Consider the following 25,792-nt stretch of genomic DNA (forward strand, 5'->3'; position numbering starts at 1 on the left):
TTTCAGCGTAAACATTACTGTACTGATTACTCATCCTTTTGTTTACCATTCATAAAGGGCTACAATATCATAACGGTAACTCGTAGGTTTAGCGTACAGTCCACTTTAACCGGTGACGGCCCCTTTAAGGGTTATGTAGAGAGACGGGCTGATGTAGGACCACACCTCCGTGTGCGCTATGCTCTCTCGCGCTGCCATCCCATCCTCATCATGGCCTCCAAAAATCCGCGGCTGCGTCCGAGAACGAGCACGAGTAGACTAGCCGTTGGCCCTTTCCTTCCCCGCGCGGAAATGAACAACGTCAAGCCGAAACAGAGGCACCGGTAGAGGGGTGCGCGCCGGGGATAAAGCCTCCGAGCTCATGCCACCCCGGTCTCCTCGATGTCTTCGTCAAAAGCCACGTACAGCCATTTGACAAAGAGGGGTGCGAACCCCGGCCGCGACAGAAACATGAACAGGGATTTTTCTGTCAATTTATCAGTGCAGCAAGTGCTGAGCCTCTGGGTGCAAGGCACGACGCTGCAACATTTCACAGGTAGGCTATGTCACATTATTACTGTACAGTGTACAGCCATGTCGTGCATTTGGCATCGTTTCAACCGTTGTGTGTAGGGTCTGGCCAGTGTTGTAGGCTACACACATGTAGTACTGGCCCATATCTACTAACCTACTGTAGGCTACGGACGTCTGGGTGACATGGACAGCTGTGCGAGTCCATTTGTAAAGGGAGAGCATCCACAGCACGAAATATATACCGGGAACTGGTAACTGACCAGAGGTGTTTCGTCTGTCGGTCTCCATACTTTATAGCCTACCAGTAGCCTACCTTGGTTTGCAGGACGCATCCGCCTGTCAATGGTAGTCCTATCACCAGAATAACATCTGGCAATGGTAGTCCTATCACCAGAATAACATCTGTCAATGGTAGACCAATCACCAGAATAACATCTGGCAATGGTAGTCCTATCACCAGAATAACATATGGCAATGGTAGTCCTATCACCAGAATAACATCTGGCAATGGTAGACCAATCACCAGAATAACATCTGGCAATGGTAGTCCTATCACCAGAATAACATCTGGCAATGGTAGTTCTATCACCAGAATAACATCTGTCAATGGTAGACCTATCACCAGAATAACATCTGGCAATGGTAGTCCTATCACCAGCATAACATCTGGCAATGTGTAACAGAAGTTGTGTGATAAATGTAATTTCACTCCCATATAAATGATGCCATGCTTGGAATCATCAAATGAATAACGATCTTTTATAGCGGTTATTTCATATTTATGGTGTGTGAATGCACGTGGCACTGTGAAGGGTTCGGTCGAGTTATGACCTGCAATTAGTGACATCCTCTCCAACTCTTGAATAGGCTGTATTTGTATTTAAACGTATTATGGATCCCCATTACTCTTCCTGGGGTGCAGCAAAATGAAGGCAGTTATACAATTTTAAAAACATTACAATACATTTACAACAGATTTCACAATACATTAAGTGTTTGCCCTCAGGCCCCTACTCTACTACCACATGTCTACAACACAAAATCCATGTGTACGTGTGTATAGTGCGTATGTTATTGTGTGTGTGTGCATGCATGTGTCTGCTTATGTTTGTGTTGCTTCACAGTACCCGCTCTTCCATAAGGTGTATGTTTACCTACTTTTTAAATATGATTCTACTACTTGCATCAGTTACCTGATGTGGAATAGAGTTCCATGTAGTCAAGGCTCTATGTAGTACTGCACGCCTCCCATAGTCTGTTCTGGACTTGGGGACTGTGAAGAGACCTCTGGTGGTATGTCTTGTGGGGTATGCATGGGTGTCCGAGCTGTGTGCAAGTAGTTTAAACAGACAGCTCGGTGCATTCAGGTTGTCAACACTTCTTACAAAAACAGGTAGTGATTAAGTCAATCTTTCCTCCACTTTGAGCCATGAGAGATTGACATGCATATTATTAATGTTAGCTTTCTGTGTATATCCAAGGGCCAGCCGTGCTGCCCTGTTCTGAGCCATTTGCAATTTTCCTAAGTCCCTCTTTGTGGCACCTGACCACACGACTGAACAGTAGTCTAGGGGCGACAACTAGAGCCTGTAGGACCTGCCTTGTTGATAGTGCTGTTAAGAAGGCAGAGCAGCGCTTTATTATGGACAGACTTCTCCCCAATTTAGCTACTGTTGTATCAATATGTTTTGACCATGACAGTTTACAATCCAGGGTTACTCCAAGCAGTTTAGTCACCTCAACTTGCTAAATTCTCACATTATTCATTACAAGATTTAGGGTTTAGTGAATGATTTGTTCCAAATACAATGCTTTTAGTTTAGAAATATTTAGGACTAACTTATTCCTTGCCACCCATTCTGAAACTAACTGCAGCTCTTTGTTAAGTGTTGCAGTCATTTCGGTTGCTGTAGTAGCTGACGTGTATAGTGTTGAGTCATCCGCATACATAGACACACTGGCCTTACTCAAAGCATGTCGTTAGCAAAGATTTAAAAAGTAAGGGGCCTAGACAGCTGCCCTGGGGAATTCCTGCTTCTAACTTGACTATGTTGGAGAGGCTTCCATTAAAGAACACCCTCTGTGTTCTGTTAGACAGGGAACTCTTCATCCACAACATAGCAGGGGATGTAAAGCCATAACACATACGTTTTTCCAGCAGCAGACTATGATTAATGGGGCGGCAGGTAGCCTAGTGGTTAGAGTGTTGGACTAGTAACTGCTGTTGTTCTGCCCCTGAACAAGGCAGTTAACCCACTGTTCCTAAGCTGTCATTGAAAATAAGCATTTGTTCTTAACTGATTTGCCTAGTAAAATAAATAAAAACATTGATAATTTCAAAAGCTGCACTAAAGTCTACCAAACAGCCCTCATAATCTTCTTATTATCAATCAATTATCATCAGTCATTTGTGTAAGTGCTGTGCTTGTTCAATGTCCTTCCCTATAAGCGTGCTGAAAATCTGTTGTCAATTTGTTTACTATTAGTATTGTTTCTGGCCAAAGACCATTTCCCCCAAAGTTTACAAAGGGTTGGTAACAGGCTGATTGTTTGGCTATTTGAGCCAGTAAAGGGGGCTTTACTATTCTTAGGTAGCTTTCTGGGATGTTCTAGAGAGATATGGCTCATCCATATGTGGGTAATGAAGACCTAGATGTTGTATCCTGACTATTCTGCACAGTGCACAGCAGTGTTAACATCTAAATTACTGTGAGTTTTTTCTGAACGGAAAACAGTCATGATATTGAGAAGCAACACAGTCTAGAAGAGACAACTTGAGTGACAGTGTCACAGATTATGATTAAACGGCTGGCTATAAGTAGTCATTACAATTAGGCCTACTTCTCTCTCTTTGCCTGCCTTTCTGCCTGCCTTTCTGCCTGCCTTTCAGCCTGCCTTTTAGCCTGCCTTTCTTCCTGCCTTTCTGCCTACCTTTCTGCCTGCCTTTCAGCCTGCCTTTCTGCCTGTCTGTCTGTCTGTCTGTCTCTCTCGCTCTCGCTCTCTCCTCTCTGTCTCTCTCTCTCCTCTCTCTCTGCCTCCCCTTACTCTCTTTCTGCCTCCCCCCTCACTACCTCTCTCTCAAATGAGGCTTGTACATAATGAAATATTATATAATTTTGTTAGTGCTTTGGTCATTGTATTCAGGGTATTTATTTTGAATGGGGGTGGAATGGGGGTGGACAATGGGGGTGGAATGGGGATGGACAACCTCTCCCTCAACGTGATCAAGACAAAGGAGATGATTGTGGACTACAGGAGAAAGAGGACTGAGCACTCCCCCATTCTCATGGACGGGGCTGCAGAGGAGCAGGTTGAGAGCTTCAAGTTCCTTGGTGTCCACATCACCAACAAACTAACATGGTCCAAGCACACCATGACAGTCATGAAGCGGGCACGACAAAACCTATTTCCCCTCAGGAGACTGAAAAGATTTGGCATGGGTCCTCAGATCCTCAAAAGGTTCTACAGCTGCACCATCGAGAGCATCCTGACTGGTTGCGTCACTGCCTGGTATGGCAACTGCTCGGCCTCAGACCGCAAGGCACTACAGAGTAGAGGTCGACCAGGAAAGGGGTCATTTTGTTATTGTAGTCGGTCAGGACGTGGCAGGGGTGTGTTTGTTTTGTGTGTTTCGGGGTTTTTTGGGTTAATTTCTATGTTAATATATTTCTATGTTTGTTCTAGTTCTTATATTTCTATGTTTAGTTTATTGGGCTGACCTTCAATTGGAGGCAGCTGTTCCTCGTTGCCTCTAATTGAAGGTCCTATTTAGTTGGGGTGTTTTTTCCATGGGTTTTGTGGGTAGTTGTTCCGTGTATAGCTGTGAGCCTTACAGGACTGTTTTTCGTCGTTGTTTTTGTATAAGTGTTTTGTTTTTTTCTTCTAATAAAAGAAGATGAGTATTCATATACCCGCTGCGTTTTGGTCCACCTTTTACGACGCACCTGTAAAAAAGCTGACGTTTAAGTTCCTTGCTCAGAACATGAGAACATATGAAAGCTGGTGGTTCAATATTCCCAGGTCTTCAATATTCCCAGCTAAGAAGTTTTGTCGACTTTTTCTCTCTGTACCATTTCTATTTCATATACCTTTGACTATTGCATGTTCTTATAGGAACTATAGCATTGCCAGCCTAATCTCGGGAGTTGATAGGCTTGAAGTCATAAACAGCGCTGTGCTTCAAGCATTAAGAGCTGCTGGCAAACGCAGGAAAGTGCTGTTTGAATGAATGCTTACAAGCTGCTGCTGCCTACCACGGCTCAGTCAGACTGCTCTATCAAATATCAAATCATAGACTTAATTATAATATAATAAACACAGAAATACGAGCCTTTGGCCATTAATATGGTCAAATCCGGAAACTAGTATTTTGAAAACAAAACGTTTATTCTTTCAGTGAAATACTGAACCGTTCCGTATTTTATCGAATGGGTGGCAACCTAAATATTGCTGTTACATTGCACAACCTTCAATGTTAAGTCATAATTATGTAAAATTCTGGCAAATTAGTTCACAGTTCGCAACAAGCCAGGTGGCCCAAACTGTTGCATATACCCTGACTCTGCTTGCACTAAACGCAAGAGAAGTGACACGATTTCCCTTGTTAATATTGCCTGCTAACATGAATTTATTTTAACTAAATATGCAGCTGTAAAGAAATATACTTCTGTGTATTGATTTTAAGAAAGGCAATGCGCTTTTGTTAAATCATCACACATTTGGCGAAGTTGAAGTAGGCTGTGATTCGATGGTAAATGAACAGGCACCACAATGTAATCGTCCATAATCGGCGTTCAAAAAGGGCGTTTACCGATTGTTATGAAAACACAACCTCTACTACAGAGGGTAGTGCGAACGGCCCAGTACATCACTAGGTCCAAGCTTCCTGCCATCCAGGACCTCTATACCAGGTGGTGTCAGAGGAAGGCCCTGAAAATTGTCAAAGACTCCAGCCACCCCAGTTATAGACTGTTCTCTCTGCTACCACACAGCAAGCAGTACCAGAGCGCCAAGTCTAGATCCAAGAGGCTTCTAAACAGCTTCTACCCCCAAGTCATAGACTGTTCTCTCTGCTACCACACAGCAAGCAGTACTAGAGCGCCAAGTCTAGGTCCAAGAGGCTTCTAAACAGCTTCTACCCCCAAGTCATAAGACTCCTGAACATCTAGTCAAATGGCTACCCAGACTATTGCCCCCCCCCTCTCTCCACACCACTGCCACTCTCTGTTGTCATCTGTGCATAGTCACTTTAATTAACTCTACCTACATGTACATACTACCTCAACTAACCAGTGCCCCCACACATTGACTCTATACCGGAATCCCCCTGTATATATTGTTATTTTTTACTGCTCCTTTTTAATTACTTGTTACTTTTATCTCTTTTTCTTATCTGTATTTTTTGAAACTGCACTGTCGGTTAGGGGCTTGTAAATAAGCATTTCACTGTAAGGTCTATACCTGTTGTATTCAGCGCATGTGACTAATAAAATTTGATTTGGTTTTAAATGCCTAAATGTTGAGAGATTACAATAGGCCTAACCTAAGAATGAACAGGGCAGCGGAACAACACACAGTACAACGTCAAATAAGATCTCTCAAGATCTCTCGTGACTGAAATTCATTTTTTTGCCATGCAAAGAGGAAGATAGACATATATAGGCATCATGGCTGCCATGGAGATTTACGAGAGCAAGCCCAGGCAGACTTCCTGCTGAGGAACAGGAAGTAAAAACAAGACCTGGCCTGCATCTCATGGCTCCCTGTTACCTTTATATTGCACTGCTTTTGAAAGGATGCCACAGGTCGCCATAATCACACTGACTCGGCAGGGAAGTGACTCGCATCCACACATCTATGGTTAATCACGCTAACTCGGCAGGGAAGTGGCTCGCATGCACACATCTATGGTTAATCACGCTAACTCGGCAGGGAAGTGGCTCGCATGCACACATCTATGGTTAATCACGCTGACTCGGCAGGGAAGTGACTCGCATGCACAAGTATTGCAGAAGTAAAGTTGCTGTAGTGAGGGAACCGAGGAGTGACACCCAGTATCACATCCCTGGTCAGATGAGAAACAAGATGATGAAGCTTAGAGAGGTTCTGAATGTAGACTCCTCATGTTTTGATAGACATCTCCCTTATACTAGTAGTGTCGCCCACAGAGAGACTCTAGTACTTTAACAAATGAGATTTCCTGTGGACGTGTTCTTCTGTGTCCTACCAGCAATTTCACTCCCCATTTTCTTCTCTATTCTCAACAAAGCACAAAAACATGCATTCTTCTAATTTTTTCCATTTTAAAATGTTGAAAAGACTGCGTCCTGCAAATTGATATGCTCTGATTGACAAGGTTATTGATGACACCGTTAAAGCACATTGAATGTTATCCTTTGTGTTCTCATTTTATCATGCTTGCTCCCTTGTTCACATGTTATTACATGCTATTACAGTGCTGACAACGTTGATGCTTCTGACAGTACTGCATCTTGTTGTAATGTGACTATCATTAAATGTGAAGACTTGTTATATTATCAAATCAATTCTCTATGTGTAATTATTCTTACGCGATTAAACTAATCATGTAAACTTTAATTAACTAGGAAGTCGGGGAACCACGGGACAATGTTTAAAGAGTCTCTATTTCCCGAATTAACTCTTCAGATATTTTCATATCTTACAGTCTTCTATTAATGTATTGTTACCTCATCAGTGTCTTCTATTAATGTATTATTACCTCATTAGTCTCATTCCTGAACGTCGCAAACCCTTGGATATCTGCACGAACCCTACAATCATAAATCATGATTCAGCGATATACAAATTGGCTTAATTATTTATTTACTAACTAACTAATCAATCACAGAATTACATAAACACACACACACAGTAGGTCATACATTGGTTACTAACATGACACAAAGGAAAGTCCCTAGTGGACAAAACTGATATGACAGCTTGGTAGACAAAGGAAAGGGGTGGGGACAGTTCAAGGAGCGGGAAACTCAGAGTGGACCCATGTACATACAGTTGACTACGCTCATGGAAATGCTAATACTTTGAACATGCACAGTCGCTCATTCGAAAATATATGCCTTTGTTGTTTCTCTCTGTGGTCGCCGATCCATCTGCTGAATAGTTAGTTGACAGAAACTCTCTGGTATTGTCCACCATAGATCAAAGTCTCGTAGTTGTAGCTTGTTATAATGGATACATCAGAGTACCGTTCGGTCATTGAAATGGATGCGTTTACCAGACTAAAGTATTTAAACAGCTGCAGACTGAATAATTGTTCTTTAGATTGTAGATTTCACAACCATTTCAGCGTGGGGATGATCCCCATGTTCTCTGGACTTGTCCTTCAGTAGAGTTGTAGTTTAAACCATTTTGCAACATCCAGCTCACACCTTAGTCTTCTTGGTCTATAGAGTGGTAGCCATCCCTGCGTTCTCTTGACTACATGTACATTTTGTCATGAGTCCTTTTAATGAACTCTGTGGCAAGGGGGAGTTCCATGACGTTTGGGTATAATGTCTGTGCTCACTGGGGCGTGGCCACTGACTGAGCATAAATTACTATAAAAAAAATATTCTAATTTAGAATACTAACATCACATTATCTTTCCAAAAATATTCTAATTTAGAATGCTAACATCACATTATCTTTCCAAAAATATTCTAATTTAGAATGCTAACATCACATTATCTTTCCAAAAATATTCAAATTTAGAATGCTAACATCACATTATCTTTCCAAAAATATTCTAATTTAGAATGCTAACATCACATTATCTTTCCAAAACTATTCTTATACTTAACATTTATTTTATACAACATTTCGATGCAAACCCCATCATTGAGAAGTGTATACAAATAAAGAAACAGTAATGTGTTGTCTCCTGTTCTTCATGAGATCACCAAATGAAACAAACTCGACATGACTGTTCCCTTAAGTGTCCACGGATCACTCCAACTGTTTGGAATACAGAAATACTGTTCAATTATTCAACCTTTTGATGTCAGAGTTTGACCAAGTGTCTCTCTGTGTTCCACAGTCACATTCCAATCTGAATACTACAGAGCCCAGAAGCAAAGTATTTTATGACCGCCATAAAGCTGTGGAGGGTAAATGCCACCCCCCCCTCCCGGGGCAGTCAATCTCTACTAAACTCTCATACAGCACAGTCTTTCATATCTGACTAGCCTGTAGCAGTGGTGGTATTACTCCAGGATTCATCTCTCACCTCCTCTCTCCCCCACACAGCAGGAGATAGGACTATAGCAGTGGATGCTCCCAGCTCCCCTGTGGCCCTCTCCCTCTGTTCTCCTCTATCCCGTTTAGCTCTGTCCCATCGGTCCCTCTGGGCCCCCATACAGCTACAGCTGCCTTGGCTGGCTGTGCCTTTTGTAATCAAGGCTCCACGGGCCAAACATTTTCACCGCTTATAAGTGGAATGGGAACATAATGCCTTTCACTGTAACACGGATCCATAATAAATCATTTATTAAGCATTTTATAAAGTGTGTGTTTACCATTTATTCATTCATAATTACTCCCACATGAATAAACCATTTACTAATCATTAGTAAAGTGTTTTTGCGGTCCCTAATCAAAAGTGAGTGCTATTTATACTTTCTAAGTGTCTTGAGTGACCGGTGACCCGTGTAATTTGCCACAACAAGATGGACATGCCATTGGTAGACATTCCAGCAGTACCTGGTGATAGAAGCAACACACAACACAGGATGTTTAAGATAGTAAATATAAATGTCTGAATAACTAGCTTACTAACATTACACATGTGGGAGTCATGTTTAATACATGGTGAGCAAACGGTTTATAAATGCCTTATAAACGGTGTATTATTGACCCTTAAAATAAAGTGTTCCCCTTCCTCTTTAATGCTGTTGGCATGCAAGGCCAGCCGGGACCCACCGTATGTTGTAGAAGCTGCTGACAGCAGCCCACAGGTCCCTGGTAGGGGATTAGTGGTGTAACACACATTAATAATCCTACATTCTGCTGACATGGGGGGGTTGCATGCCTGAAGATGACACAGCACTTGTACTACTACAGACAACCTTGACTCCTCGACAACCCCTCATAGCCACACACACACACACACACACACACACACACACACACACACACACACACACACACACACACACGCACACAACACACACACACACACACACACACACACACACACACACACACACACACACACACACACACACACACACACACACACACACACACACACACACACACACACACACACACACACACACACACACACACACACACACACACACACACACACACACACACACACACACACACACACACACACACACACACACACACACACACACACACAACACACAACACACAACACACACACACACACACACAGAACACACAACACACACACACACACACACAGAACACACACACACACATTCCCATGCAGAGAGTGGTGCTGCGGATCTGTGTCCCAGTGGCGTGACAGAGCAGCGGTGTGTGGTTGGCCAGCAGATGCTCAGCTAGCGCCATCAGGTGGACTGTGTGGAATCCTAACGGAGTTGGCTGGCGGTGGCGTGACTCTCTGGGCCCAGTATGGCCCTTCTCTCTCCTCTCTATCCTTCCTTCCATCTCTCTCTCTCTTTCTGCGTCTCTCTATCTTTCTCCCTACCTGTCTCTCTCTCTCTCTTTCTGCTCCTCTCTCTAGCTCTCTGTCTTTCTCTGCCTCTCTGTCTCTTACTCTCTCTCTCTCTCTGCATCTCTCTGTCTCGCTGCCCCTCTCTGATTCTGCCTCTCTGTCTCTCTGACTCTCTGTCTCTCTCTGTCTCTCTCTCTACATCACTCCCTCTCTTTACAGTATCCTGTCCCTGTCTTCCTATGCTGGCCTGCCTATTCAGTCTGGCCCCACTCCTCTCAATCCATCTCTCTCTCTCTCTCTCTACCTCTCTATTTCTCTCTACCTCTCTCTACAGCTCTCTACCTTTCTCATTAAACATTACACTCACAAAAGTTTAAACAGATAAAAATACGTTGTTTTTACAATGTTATTTGTGCTCCACTGGTTTCCCTTTTCTTATGGCAACGGAACACAAATATTGTTGCTGTGATTGCACACTGCTGTATTTTGCCTACCAGATAAGGGAGATTATCAATGTTTGATTTGTGGGTCTGTGTGATCTGTGGGAAATATGTATCTCAAATGTGGTCATAAATTTGGCAGGAGGTTAGGAAGTGTTGCTCAGTTTCCACCTCATTTTGTGGGCAGTGTGCATATAGATTGTGTTCTCTCTCTTCTCTCCTGCCTATGGGGGCCTCTCTCAATAGCAAGGCTATGCTCACTGAGTTTGTACATAGTCACAGATTTTCTTAATTTTGGGTCAGTCACAGTGGTCAGGTATTCTGCCAATGTGTACTCTATGTTTAGGGCAAGATAGCATTTCAGTTTGCTCTGTTTTTTGGTTGATTCTTTCCTGTGTTTCAAATAGTTATCTTTTTGTTTTCTCATAATTTGGCTGAAGCTCTGTGGGGTCTGTTTGTGTTTGTGAACAGAGCCCCAGAACCAGCTGGCTGAGGGGACTCTTCTCTAGGTTCATCTCTCTGTAGCTGAGGGGTCTGTGGGGTCTGTTTGTGTTTGTGAACAGAGCCCCAGAACCAGCTGGCTGAGGGGACTCTTCTCTAGGTTCATCTCTCTGTAGCTGAGGGGTCTGTGGGGTCTGTTTGTGTTTGTGAACAGAGCCCCAGAACCAGCTGGCTGAGGGGACTCTTCTCTAGGTTCATCTTTCTGTAGCTGAGGGGTCTGTGGGGTCTGTTTGTGTTTGAGAACAGAGCCCCAGAACCAGCTGGCTGAAGGGACTCTTCTCTAGGTTCATCCTTCACAACCATAGAGGGCAATGGGTTCGATAATTGATCCTAATGGGGATGTTGGGTTTTATGTTCCTTTTGATGGCGTAGAAGACCCGTCTCGCATATCGTTCACAGCCTTGTGGAAGTTACCTGTGGTGTTAAGGTTTAGGCTAAGTTAGTTATAATTTGTTGTGTTCTCTAGAACAACAGCATCTAGATATAATTTGTATTTGTTGTCTTGGCTGCTGGACCATTTTTGGAACACCATTATTTTGTCTTACTTAGATTTACTGTCAGGGCCCAGGTCTGACAGAATCTGTGCAGAATATCTAGGTGCTGCTGTAGGCCCTCCTTGGTTGGGGACAGAAGCACCAGATCATCAGCAAACAGTAGACATTTGACTTCAGATTCTAGTAGGGTGAGTCAGACTGTTCTGGTGCCCTCGCCAATTCATTGATATGTATGTTGAAGAGGGTGGGGCTCAAGCTGCATCCCTGTCTCACCCCATGGCCATGTGGAAAGAAATGTGTGTGTTTTTTGCCAATTTTAATTGCACACTTTTTGTACATTGATTTTATAATGTCATATGTTTTTCCCCCCAACACCACTTTCCATCAATATGTATAGCAGACCCTCATGCCAAATTGAGTCAAAAGCGTTATTGAAATCAACAAAGCATGAGAGGACTTTGCTTTTGTTTTGTTTGTTTTTCACTAAGGGTGTGCAAGGTGTGTATATGGTGTGTCGTACGGTATTTTGGTAAGAAGCCAATTTGACATTTGCTCAGGACACTGTTTTCTCTGTTGATGATACTGCAGACGGTTGCTGCTGATGCATATTCCACAGTAATCAAATCTGTCTCCACTTTTGTGGATTGGGGTGATCAGACCTTGGTTCAAAATATTAGAGAAGATGCTAGAGCTAAGGATAATGTTAAAGAGTTTAAGAATAGCCAATTTGAATTTGTGGTCTGTATATTTGATCATTTAATTTAGTATACCATCAACACCACATGCCTTTTTGGGTTGGAGGGTTTGTATTTGGTCCTGTAGTTCATTCAATGTAATTGGAGAATCCAGTGGGTTCTGGTAGTCTTTAATAGCTGATGCTAAGTTTAGTAAATGAGAATGTATATGTTTTAGCACTTGGTTCTTTGTTATATGGCCAAAAGGTTAGAGAAGAGGTTTATCCATACATCTCCATTTTGGATATATAGCTCTTCATGTTGTTGTTTGTTCAGTGCGTTCCAATTTTCCCAGAAGTAATTTGATTCTATGGATTCTTCAATCACATTGAGCTGTTTTCTGTCATACTGTTCCTTCTTATTCTTAGTGTATTTCTGTATTGTTTTAGTGATTCACCATAGTGAAGGCATAAGCTCAGGTTTTCTGGTTCTCTGTGTTTCTCTCTCTCTCTCCCTACAGTTTCCCGTCCTGTCTCTGACCTACCCTGACATAGATAGGGGCTGTATTGTGTCTCGTCTCACCAGTATGAGATGACTAAGCTGGCTGTGTGTTCTGTTGAGACCAGAGAAGCCAGGCATCACAAAGGTCCCTATGTCACATCTCTCTCTCTGCCCAGCATGACAGCTGGCAGCTGGATCGATATCAGAGGAAGAAGGTTGTGGAACAAGGTTAAATGGATATGCTAAAGATAACATGGTTAATGTTGACAGCACATTCAGGTCATTGACACATGTATTGCAATTTACACTTTAGACATTTAGCAGACAAGCGACTTACAGGAGCAATTAGGTAATAAGTACCTTATTCGAAGGAACATCGACACATTTTTTACCTAGTTGGCTCGGGGGTTCAAGCCAGCGACCTTTCAATTACTGGCACAACGTTCTTAACTGTAATATTTTTGCAGAGGTGCAGTTTGAAGATGTAGAACAGTCCACGTTTACTTTTCCTTTTCCTCTTTTCCTCAAAGCGAATAGTCAATAGAAAAATTAGACAACCCCATAGTCACATTGTTGATCTAGTTACTTAGATCCCGAGTGACACTTCATCTCAGTGCCAGAGGTGTCACTGCAGTCCCTGGTTCAAATCCAGGCTGTATCACATCTGGCTGTGATTGGGAGTCCCATAGGGTGGTGCACAATTGGCCCAGCTGCGTTCGGGTTTGGCCAGGGTAGGCCGTCATTGTAAATAAGAATTTGTTCTTAACTGACTTGCCTAGTTAAATAAAGGTAAAATATGTGTGAAGCATGCATTCTGACAAGCAGTCACAGGGAAAACAGCGGTTAAAAAAGAGGGGATCCCAGTTTTTACAATCCTACTTTATTTATTTCTCAACTCCTAAATATGTGCGAACGGCCCCATTTTAGCATCGGCATGGTTACTGCTCTGAGTGCATAGGGGAGAGTAGGGATAAATGTAACACGGGTCAATTGTAGGGTAACTTGGGGTAAAACTACCCCCTACCTCAAAATATTTTTTGGGGGGAGTGACTTAAAAAATTGTGACGAGGCAGATTACATTCTCTTCCCAACACCCCAAACATCCTGTCCAATCTTACGTCCAATCCACTTTGCCTCTGTGTCAGCGGAGCCAAGCTGGCCACTTGATGGCTGAGTGAATGTGATGTGGCCAGAAGGCCACAGCTCTTTATGCAAAGCTTGTCTCCAGGAGCCAGGAAAAAAGGAATACAACAAGGGATGAGGGGAGGGAGAGAATGTGAATCGGACTCTCTGCTGGGCTCTCAAGCCTCTCTCTGGGACATCATAAGATTGGGTGTGCTTCCCTGTTTATCCATAGAGTATCTATGTTTTCTTTCACAGCGATTACTATGGCAGGTGCTACCTTGGTCATGTACTAGGAATGACAGATATGTGTTGGAATTCCTATGTTAGAACATAGAGAGAAATCAGTTCATCATAGTTTTGGAATGTCCAATATTTTTGGAGGAGCTCTTTGTGAAAAGGGATACTTGTCCAGTATGTACCATGCATGTGTTCCAGGTTGGTGTTTCCGTTGGGGTAATGTAGAACAACTAGTTCTACAGGTGGGACACAGCAGGAGAATGTTTGGTATTTACATGTTTGTGATATATCCAGAGCGACTTACAGTAGTGAGTGCAGACATTTTTGTAATGTTTTTGTAGTAATTTGTCCAAATTTGATAGAACAGTGAATTTAAATGCTTATTTAAGTGCTTTTAAATCCTTCACTGAATGGATTTAATTCCCTTCGTAAACCTTCAGAATGGCTACTGGATATGAAATGGTCAACATTTTTTGAAATGCAGCCTGTTTTATTGCATGGTGTCTACACACAAAAAAAATAAAGATATTGATTCAATGTACAAAGACAACCTGCTACAGTTGGACTGTGAGTTTTCTCAACATTTTCACACAAACTTTTAGTTGTGAGTTTGCTCAACAACATTTTCACACACAAACATTTTGTTGTGAGTTTGCTCAACAACATTTTCACACACAAACATTTTTGTTGAGCAAACAAACTCACAATCCTATTGCAACTTGTTGCCTTACAATCATACATGAAATCAATTTTTTGAAATGTAATTTTGTATTTTTACATTGTATTAGCATGCTTGACTGCCTTCTCATGAGCCCAGGCACGCGGTGTGTGCAGCTGCTGCTCTCTGTCTCTCAGATATAGTAATATAGTAATACAGATAAAGTAACACAGATATAGTAATACACCTGCCGAGGTTTGACCCAGAACTGCTTCCTGTGGTTGTTTGTTCAGAGATGTGTCCTAAACCACATCCTCTGTTTGATATTTAGAGTACGTGAAGGCCATGCACTCTAACACCTTACAAGAGTTAATAGTTCAAATATGTCAGCTCATCTTTTATAACCACTCTGCCTTTTTCCATTCAGAGAATATGTTATGGTATGCCTACAGAGCTGTCTAACCTTTTTCCATTCAGAGAATATGTTATGGTATGCCTACAGAGCTGTCTAACCTTTTTCCATTCAGAGACTATGTTATGGTATGCCTACAGAGCTATCTCACTAACCACTCTGCCCTTTTTCCATTCAGAGACTATGTTATGGTATGCCTACAGAGCTGTCTAACCTTTTTCCATTCAGAGACTATGTTATGGTATGCCTACAGAGCTGTCTAACTAACCACTCTGCCCTTTTTCCATTCAGAGACTATGTTATGGTATGCCTACAGAGGTATCTAACTAACCACTCTGCCTTTTTCCATTCAGAGACTATGTTATGGTATGCCTACAGAGCTGTCTAACTAACCACTCTGCCCTTTTTGCATTCAGAGACTATGTTATGGTATGCCTACAGAGCTGTCTAACTTTTTTGCATTCAGAGACTATGTTATGGTATGCCTACAGAGCTGTCTAACCTTTTTGCATTCAGAGACTATGTTATGGTATGCCTACATAGCTGTCTAACTAACCACTGGTCTGTGTTATTTCCATTTTTTTTAACTAGGCAAGTCAGTTAAGAACAAATTGTTATTTTTAATGACGGCCTAGGAACAGTGGGTTAACTGCCTTGTTCACGGGCAGAACCGCAGATTTTTGCCTTGTCAGCTCAGGGATTGGATCTTGCAACCTTTCGGTTACCAGTCCAACGCTCTAACCACTAGGCTACCTGCCGCCTGCCGCCCATGTACAGAGCAGTGTCTAACCACTAATCTCTGTCTTTCCTCCCCCTCTCTCTCAGAGATGTGGTACTGGGTGTTCCTGTGGTGTCTGTTCTCCTCTCTCTTGGTCCACGGGGCGATGGGCCTGCTCATGTTGGTCATGTTGCAGCGCCACAAGAGGGGTCGCCTCATCACCTTGGTCCTGGTCAGTCTGGGTTTCCTGGCCTCCCTGGCTGGAGGGGTCATCACCAGTGAGTCATTGGAAGATGTTGAGTGTGTGTGTGTGTCTGTCTGTCCCTGCTTATGTATGCCACCCCCCTCTGTCTGTCTGTCGATCTGCTGCCCTCTTCCTGTCTGTCTGTCTGTCTGTCTGTCTGTCTGTCTGTCTGTCTGTCTGTCTGTCTGTCTGTCTGTCTGTCTGTCTGTCTGTCTGTCTGTCTGTCTGTCTGTCTGTCTGTCTGTCTGTCTGTCTGTCTGTCTGTCTGTCTGTCTGTCTGTCTGTCTGTCTGTCTGTCTGTCTGCCTCTGTCTGTCTGTCTGTCTGTCTCGTCTGTCTGTCTGTCTGTCTGTCTGTCTGTCTGTCTGTCTCGTCTGTCTGTCTGCTCTTCTCTGTCTGTCTGTCTGTCTGTCTGTCTGTCTGTCTGTCTGTCTGTCTGTCTGTCTGTCTGTCTGTCTGTCTGTCTGTCTGTCTGTCTGTCTGTCTGTCTGTCTGCGTTTTGCCTCTGTCACCACCCATTCTGTCTGTCTGTCTGTCTGTCTGTCTGTCTGTCTGTCTGTCTGTCTGTCTGTCTGTCTGTCTGTCTGTCTGTCTGTCTGTCTGTCTGTCTGTCTGTCTGCCTGCCTTCTTCCTTCCTTTCTATCTGTCTGTCTGCATTTTGCCTCTCTGTCACCACCCATTCTGTGTGTTGTCTGTCGATAGGTCTGTCTGGCTCCTGCCCTCTTTCTGTCTATCGATCTGCATATCTCTCCGTCTGTCTGGCTCCTGCCCTCTTTCTGTCTATCGATCTGCATATCTCTCCGTCTCTCTGGCTTTCTATCTAATTGTCCTCTCTCACATGCCCAAGATCTTTAGCCCAAATATCATGTTTCAGTCTGAAGAGTGGTACATAGTACTGCTTCTGTATGTGTAAATCGACATTAGTCTATGTATGTGTCCTAAATGGCACCCTATTCCCTACCTAGTGCACTACATTTGACCGGGGTCAAAGCAGTGCGCTAAATACAGATGTTAGATCTTATTTTGACCCAGTTTGCTACAGCAGGAAAATAATCCTGCAGCAACAGGAAATGATTATGTGGATTATAATTAATGGACATTTTTGTAAGGCTGATGCATTTTTTCACAAGGGAAAATCAAGTCTGAAATTGCAATGTGGAAATGACAAACTTCAGAAACCTTTTTTAAAACCTCAAATACACTACAGGTTAAAAAAAAATCAGGACAGTTATCCTGCAACAGGGTGATCAAATTAAGATCCTACATGTGTAGGTAATAGGGTGCCATTTGGGGCGCTGTTTGTGAGCTACGTGGACTAGGACAGGAGCTCCTGATGACAGGCCAGGATGAAACACTCAATCACAGAGGCAAGCCAAGCCAAAAATAGAACAGACCACTTTATTATTCATATGGAAGCTCGCGGAGAGAGCAAACTATTGACTGTGCGTTGTGTGTACTCTTAAAACAGCTAAAAAGCAAGCACTGTGTAGCAGCAGCAGCAACCCTCTGCCAAGAGTGATAGAAGGTGAGGTTATTTAGTGGTCGACCGGCAACAGTCAGACATCAACAACTTTCAGACATTTTATAGGCTAATCTCTCCCAGTGTCCTTTGTCTTGACATCATTGTTTGTTGTTGACTCAAAATAAGATTTGTATCTAAAGATCTTGAGCTAAAACATATATATATTTTTATTGAACTCAAGACAGTTGGACTTTTGAGACCCTCTTCAGTTCTGACCGTTTCCATGGCGATGGTCCTAATGACGTATAGTGAGAGAGAGGCAGGACTAACTTGTATGGAGAGAGCGAGAGACTGCGTCCTAAATGGTACCCTATTCCCTACATAGTGCACTATTTCTTCACCAGGCCACATAGGAAGTAGGGCTCTACAGTATGTAGGAAGTAGGGATCTACAGTATGTAGGAAGTAGGGCTCTACAGTATGTAGGAAGTAGAGCTCTACAGTATGTAGGAAGTAGGGCTCTACAGTATGTAGGAAGTAGGGCTCTACAGTATGTAGGAAGTAGGGCTCTACAGTATGTGGGAAGTAGGGCTCTACAGTATGTAGGAAGTAGGGCTGTACAGTATGTAGGAAGTAGGGCTGTACAGTATGTAGGAAGTAGGGCTGTACAGTATGTAGGAAGTAGGGCTCTACAGTATGTTGGAAGTAGAGCTCTACAGTATGTAGGAAGTAGGGCTCTACAGTATGTAGGAAGTAGAGCTCTACAGTATGTAGGAAGTAGGGCTGTACAGTATGTAGGAAGTAGGGCTCTACAGTATGTAGGAAGTAGGGCTCTACAGTATGTAGGAAGTAGGGCTGTACAGTATGTAGGAAGTAGGGCTCTACAGTATGTAGGAAGTAGGTCTCTACAGTATGTAGGAAGTAGGGCTCTACAGTATGTAGGAAGTAGGGCTCTACAGTATGTAGGAAGTAGGGCTGTACAGTATGTAGGAAGTAGGGCTCTACAGTATGTAGGAAGTAGGGCTCTACAGTATGTAGGATGTAGGGCTCTACAGTATGTAGGAAGTAGAGCTCTACAGTATGTAGGAAGTAGGGCTCTACAGTATGTAGGAAGTAGGGCTCTACAGTATGTAGGAAGTAGGGCTCTACAGTATGTAGGAAGTAGGGCTCTACAGTATGTAGGAAGTAGGGCTCTACAGCATGTAGGAAGTAGGGCAGTACAGTATGTAGGATGTAGGGCTCTACAGCATGTAGGAAGTAGGGCAGTACAGTATTTAGGAAGTAGGGCTCTACAGTATGTAGGAAGTAGGGCAGTACAGTATGTAGGAAGTAGATGTAGGAAGTAGGGCAGTACAGTATGTAGGAAGTAGGGCAGTACAGTATGTAGGAAGTAGGGCTCTACAGCATGTAGGAAGTAGGGCAGTACAGTATGTAGGAAGTAGGGCAGTACAGTATGTAGGAAGTAGGGCTCTACAGTATGTAGGAAGTAGGGCTCTACAGTATGTAGGAAGTAGGGCAGTACAGTATGTAGGAAGTAGGGCTCTACAGTATGTAGGAAGTAGGGCTCTACAGTATGTAGGAAGTAGGGCAGTACAGTATGTAGGAAGTAGGGCTCTACAGTATGTAGGAAGTAGGGCAGTACAGTATGTAGGAAGTAGGGCTCTACAGTATGTAGGATGTAGGGCTCTACAGCATGTAGGAAGTAGGGCAGTACAGTATGTAGGAAGTAGGGCTCTACAGCATGTAGGAAGTAGGGCAGTACAGTATGTAGGAAGTAGGGCAGTACAGTATGTAGGAAGTAGGGCTCTACAGTATGTAGGAAGTAGGGCTCTACAGTATGTAGGAAGTAGGGCAGTACAGTATGTAGGAAGTAGGGCTCTACAGTATGTAGGAAGTAGGGCTCTACAGTATGTAGGAAGTAGGGCAGTACAGTATGTAGGAAGTAGGGCTCTACAGTATGTAGGAAGTAGGGCAGTACAGTATGTAGGAAGTAGGGCTCTACAGTATGTAGGATGTAGGGCTCTACAGCATGTAGGAAGTAGGGCAGTACAGTATGTAGGAAGTAGGGCTCTACAGCATGTAGGAAGTAGGGCAGTACAGTATGTAGGAAGTAGGGTGCCACATCCAGGGGTGAGTAAACACAGTATGTGTGCAGACACTCACTCATGCCCCCACTGGCTGCGTGGAGCCACATATTAATACAGCAGGGAGCCTAGTGGGGCGGCAGGTAGCCTAGTGGGGCGGCAGGTAGCGTGGGGCGGCAGGGAGCCTAGTGGGGCGGCAGGGAGCCTAGTGGGGCGGCAGGGAGCCTAGTGGGGCGGCAGGTAGCCTAGTGGGGCGGCAGGGAGCCTAGTGGGGCGGCAGGGAGCCTAGTGGGGCGGCAGGGAGCCTAGTGGGGCGGCAGGTAGCCTGAGTGGGGCGGCAGGTAGCCTAGTGGGGCGGCAGGGAGCCTAGTGGGGCGGCAGGGAGCCTAGTGGGGCGGCAGGGAGCCTAGTGGGGCGGCAGGTAGCCTAGTGGGGCGGCAGGGAGCCTAGTGGGGCGGCAGGGAGCCTAGTGGGGCGGCAGGTAGCCTAGTGGGGCGGCAGGTAGCCTAGTGGGGCGGCAGGGAGCCTAGTGGGGCGGCAGGGAGCCCTAGTGGGGCGGCAGGTAGCCTAGTGGGTGCGGCAGGTAGCCTAGTGGGGCGGCAGGGAGCCTAGTGGGGCGGCAGGGAGCCTTGTGGGGCGGCAGGTAGCCTAGTGGGGCGGCAGGTAGCCTAGTGGATGCGGCAGGTAGCCTAGTGGGGCGGCAGGTAGCCTAGTGGGGCGGCAGGGAGCCTAGTGGTTAGAGCGTTGGACTAGTAACCGCAAGGTTGCTAGATCAAAACCCTGAGCTGACAAGGTAAAAATCTGTCATTCTACCCCTGAACAAGGCAGTTAATCCACTGTTCCTAAGCAGTCATTGAAAATAAGAATTTGTTCTTAACTGACTTGCCTAGTTTTATAAAGGATAAATTAAAAACATTATATGGTCAGCTTACAAAGCACAGTCTTTTAATGCTTCTACTAAAACTGTCCATGTGGGAGAGTCTAAAGACGTTTTAGATTCCAGTAGGGAGCTGTAAGGATACGAGGACAGCTTGAGAATAAGGATAGTCTAAAGACACAGCTTTAGATTCCAGTAGGGAGCTGTAAGGATACGAGGACAGCTTGAGAATAAGGATAGTCTAAAGACACAGCTTTAGATTCCAGTAGGGAGCTGTAAGGATACGAGGACAGCTTGAGAATAAGGATAGTCTAAAGACACAGCTTTAGATTCCAGTAGGGAGCTGTAAGGATACGAGGACAGCTTGAGAATAAGGATAGTCTAAAGACACAGCTTTAGATTCCAGTAGGGAGCTGTAAGGATACGAGGACAGCTTGAGAATAAGGATAGTCTAAAGACACAGCTTTAGATTCCAGTAGGGAGCTGTAAGGATACGAGGACAGCTTGAGAATAAGGAGACCCCAGAGTTATTTTTCTCTTTCTGTCATTCATTTTTCTTTGCGCTTTTATCAGTACTGAAATGCTATTGAACAATCTGGGGTGCAGACGACAAGGCTTGACTGGCTGGTGTATGTTAGGATATGTGTGGTAATAGTCATATTAATGACAATGTGTATGTGGGTGTGTCTCTTTCCCAGGTGCAGCGGTGGCGGGGGTGTACAGGGTGGCAGGGAAGGACATGGCCCCTCTCCAGGCCCTGGTGTTTGGAGTGGGCCAGACCACCCTCTCTGTCCTCATCTCCTTCTCACGCATACTGGCCACTCTCTGAAGAGATGACCCTTCCACACAGACGGACAGAGACTCACTGACGGATGGATAGATAGACACACACACACACACACAGGAGAGGAGGGAGAGACTGGGCACGTGTGGGAGACCATGGTTCACATCCTACCAGTTTCACTCGCCAGCGACAGATAACAACACAGCCAATGGGTGAACTGTGGGGTTTTCTTTATGTTGTATTTGGAGGAAAACAAACCCAGTAAATTAGCTGAAGACAGTGGTCTCCCAGCAGTTCCAGACATTTAGGGTGGGATGCTGAAGAGATAGTACCCCCCCAGTGGCTGTGTTCTGCCACTGCTGCCCTCACTAGTTCTCCCTCTGCTGCAGTACGACATGGGACGTCAATGCAGGTCTCAGTTCTCTGTGTCAAAGAAGCACTTCATAAGGCTCCCCACCAGGTGGCGATGTCCGCAGCCTCCGTCAAGTGTCAAGTCAGTGAAACCACATCCTGGACTGAAAGCAATGTCTTGGGTGTTTTCAGAATTGTCAGTTCTATGTGCCAATGGCCTCTGGGACTTACCTCCAGTGTTGCCAAGAGAGATGCATTCATGGCCGTCTCCACAGACTCTCCTTTCCTGTTTTCTGATGCCCTTGTGGTGGGATAACCCCCCACATTTTTTACAGTAAAGAAAAAGGACAACATTTGGCCAGAACAGAGATGGACCTTTTGAAGACCGTTCGTCATTCTGACATGCCAGAGAGGATGTCAACCAAACTACCTTTCAGTGTTAAACAAAACAACTGGTTCTTCTGACTGTGGACATCTTTCGAACTATTCCTTCTTGTAAAGTCCTTCACCTACCGCAGCAGTGTTTCTGTTGGCAACACACTCCTACATGTTTCTTATTTAGGGTAAAGAAAGAAAATGACAAATGGCTTAAGCCTTTGTACTTTCTAAATGTTGGCGATCCCCCTTGTTTACCTAAAAGGTGTCGGAATAGGGGAAGTTGTTCAGGTGCCGTAGTTCAAGGTTACTATGGAGATAGAACCACTATCCCTGTTTGACCTTTGTCAATTCATGTCTAGACCCGTCCAGGTTGTCCAACATACTCTGAGGCAATAGCAACTCTGGCCATGAAGCTTGGCTGGAGAGGGTCAGAGTTGGCGAATCTTTCACTACCTGGTTCTTACAGAGTTTTATGGAGGTAAACTAATGTCTTAACTGAAGTTAAGGGATGCAATGTCCTGGTAGTAGCTGTATGGCTGCTTGAGAATAGTTGAGATAGAGTATCTCTTGGAAGGGTTTCTGTCTCTGTGTTGTGGTGCAGATTTACTGTTAAAGGCACAGTGCAGTCAAAAATATCATTTCCCTGTGTTTTATATATATTTCCACACTATGAGGTTGGCATAATGCTGTGAACTTGTGAGAATTATGATAATGCCCTTTTCGTGTAAGAGCTGTTTGAAAAGGCCACCTGAAATGTCAGCCTGTTTTGGTGGGATGGAGTTTTGGCCTGCCTGGTGACATCACCAGATGGTAAATTAGCTAATAGACCAATAAGAAAGAGAGTTCCAAACCTCTCTGTCAATAACAGCTAGCTTTCAGTTTTCCCCTCTCTACTTCAGACAGTCCTAGCTAAATTTGAGACCGTTTTGATTGAAATCAATATTTAATTGTTACCCAGAAAGGATTTAATATTGAGATAAAAATGTCTGCATTGTACCTTTTTTAAGGTTTAGAAATTGGAATCTAGCCGCTACTTGGCGATTAAAGATACAAATGTCTGGACTCCTATAAATCCCACTCCATAGAGAGACATTTCTATAGAAGGTCAGAGACTCAAGTTGCGTCCCAAACCGCACCCTATATAGTGCACTACTTTTGACCAGAGCCCTATTACCTATATAGTGCACTACTTTTGACCAGAGCCCTTATGGTCAGTCAGACAGATTCTGCTGCTGAGACGGCCATTTTCTATGGCTCCCTGCCTCTCTGTTAGGTCTTACCAAGCCAGTGTGTATTGTTAATGTGTTCTGTTTAACTAAGTTTGACTTGTTTATGTGTTCTGTTTAACTAACTTGTTATGTGTTCTGTTTAGCTAAGTTTGACTTGTTATGTGTTCTGTTTAGCTAAGTTTGACTTGTTTATGTGTTCTGTTTAACTAACTTGTTATGTGTTCTGTTTAACTAAGATTGACTTGTTTATGTTCTGTTTAACTAACTTGTTTGTGTTCTGTTTAACTAACTTGTTTGTGTTCTGTTTAACTAACTTGTTTATGTTCTGTTTAACTAACTTGTTTATGTGTTCTGTTTAACTTTGACTTTGCGTATTTCACTGACAAGGTATCTGCCTTAATTTTGCACAGTGTTGATATCTGATGATACTGGTCTTAGGTGGGTGACCCATAGACCCATGTAGGATGTTATATGTCATTCTATGGGGTGACCCATAGACCCATGTAGGATGTTATATGTAATTCTATGGGGTGACCCATAGACCCATGTAGGATGTTATATGTCATTCTATGGGGTGACCCATAGACCCATGTAGGATGTTATATGTCATTCTATGGGGTGACCCATAGACCCATGTAGGATGTTATATGTAATTCTATGGGGTGACCCATAGACCCATGTAGGATGTTATATGTAATTCTATGGGGTGACCCATAGACCCATGTAGGATGTTATATGTAATTCTATGGGGTGACCCATAGACCCATGTAGGATGTTATATGTAATTCTATGGGGTGACCCATAGACCCATGTAGGATGTTATATGTAATTCTATGGGGTGACCCATAGACCCATGTAGGATGTTATATGTAATTCTATGGGGTGACCCATAGACCCATGTAGGATGTTATATGTAATTCTATGGGGTGACCCATAGACCCATGTAGGATGTTATATGTAATTCTATGGGGTGACCCATAGACCCATGTAGGATGTTATATGTAATTCTATGGGGTGACCCATCAAAACCAGTATTCCCTGGTACATATTCCCTGTGGGCCCTGGTCTAAAGTAGTGCACTATATAGGGAATAGGGCCCTGGTCTAAAGTAGTCCACTATATAGGGAATAGGGTGCCATTTGGGACACCGGTCCGGTTTGAGAAGCGCTGCTGTGGTTTTGGAGGTGTTACTGAGTGAGACTGAGAGACTGCAGCACCAGTGTTGTTGTTCGTTTGGCTCTGTGGGACTTAATCATGAGTCATGTGTTTATGTCTGACTGTCCACCCTCTGGGACAGTTCAAGTGTATTTCAACAACAGGACAGGTCTTACTGTCACCACATTAGACCACACAGAGTTATTGTTTCCGTCCCAAGTGGCACCATATTTCCTATATAGTGCACTACTTTAGACCAGGGCCCTATTCCCTATATAGTGCACTACTTTTCACCAGAGCCCAATGGGTCCTGGTCAAAAGTATTTGACTATATAGTGAATAGCAGGTGTAGTTTAGTTATTTCCTCCTGGTATTGGAGGGTTACAGGGTCTACTGTTTTTACCTTTTAGTCAGAGAGCTGATAACATATCATCCTCACCAGTCACTTTCATTGGTCAGTAAATTACATTAGACCAATAAAAGGGTCCTCTGCCGCATATTAACTAGGGGTGAATACCGCACCAGACCCTCGGTGGAGTCTAAGGGTTCTTTTTTTATGCCAAAGGACTTTGTTCTCACATTTTAACTTTATTTATTATGGATTTCTTACTTTTTTTGTTATTATTATTGCTGAGAAAGTATGTATTGTTTTAATATCAGAACCATTATTTTTGCACAATGGCATGAGCTGAACAACCGGATTTTAAAATCCCCCAAACCCCTTTGCTTCATTTTGGCCAAATATGAATGTCCAGTGTGACCTGATTGAGTGATCTGAGAGTGTTTACCAATGAAAGCTATTTCAGTTTTTTTCATTAGTTATGTAATTGACACCACTCACCTTCAGTACCAAGTCATTCCACCAGATGGCACCAGTGTAGTGCATTTTATGAGTGACAGTAGCAGCCAGTGTAAGTGGGGGAAATGGATTGAGAGAGAGATGATTGTGGATTTTGTATTGAAGAGATACCTGATGACATTTTTTGTACTTGAATTTTTATTATATTCTTAAATTAATTCCTGAGGCTTCCAGACGGTCTGGAAACTTTTCTGTTTGACAAATCTAATGTATAACTATCAAATCAAACTTTATTTGCCAAATCAAACTTTATTTGCCACGCGCTGACTACAACAAGTGTAGACTTTACCGTGAAATGCTTACTTACAAGCCCTTAACCAACAGTTCAAGAAGAAGAAAATATTTACCAAGTAGACTAAAATAAAAAGTAATAATAAAAAGTAACACAATAAGAATAACGACGTGGCTATACACAGGGGACACCGGTACCG

The 25,792-nt window shown here is 43.7% G+C and overlaps 1 protein-coding gene across 1 annotated transcript; it reads left to right on the forward strand.

The window, feature by feature from the left end:
* On the forward strand, positions 1–25,792 carry LOC106589030 (transmembrane protein 170B-like). The gene is made up of 3 exons (XM_014178675.2): positions 1–535; positions 16,048–16,218; positions 21,304–25,792. The coding sequence occupies exons 1-3, from the start codon at positions 382–384 to the stop codon at positions 21,432–21,434; spliced, it is 456 nt and encodes a 151-aa protein (XP_014034150.1). The 5' UTR covers positions 1–381; the 3' UTR covers positions 21,435–25,792.

The sequence above is a fragment of the Salmo salar genome, chromosome ssa27, assembly GCF_905237065.1.
Source record: "Salmo salar chromosome ssa27, Ssal_v3.1, whole genome shotgun sequence".
NCBI lineage: Eukaryota > Metazoa > Chordata > Actinopteri > Salmoniformes > Salmonidae > Salmo > Salmo salar.

Bases quoted from the DNA above. Each gene is read 5' to 3' on its own strand.
- LOC106589030 (XM_014178675.2), top strand. From the start codon at position 382: ATGTCTTCGTCAAAAGCCACGTACAGCCATTTGACAAAGAGGGGTGCG. The intron at 536-16,047 runs GTAGGCTATGTC...CCTCTCTCTCAG, and splicing joins GACGCTGCAACATTTCACAG to AGATGTGGTACTGGGTGTTC. The intron at 16,219-21,303 runs GTGAGTCATTGG...TCTCTTTCCCAG, and splicing joins GGCTGGAGGGGTCATCACCA to GTGCAGCGGTGGCGGGGGTG.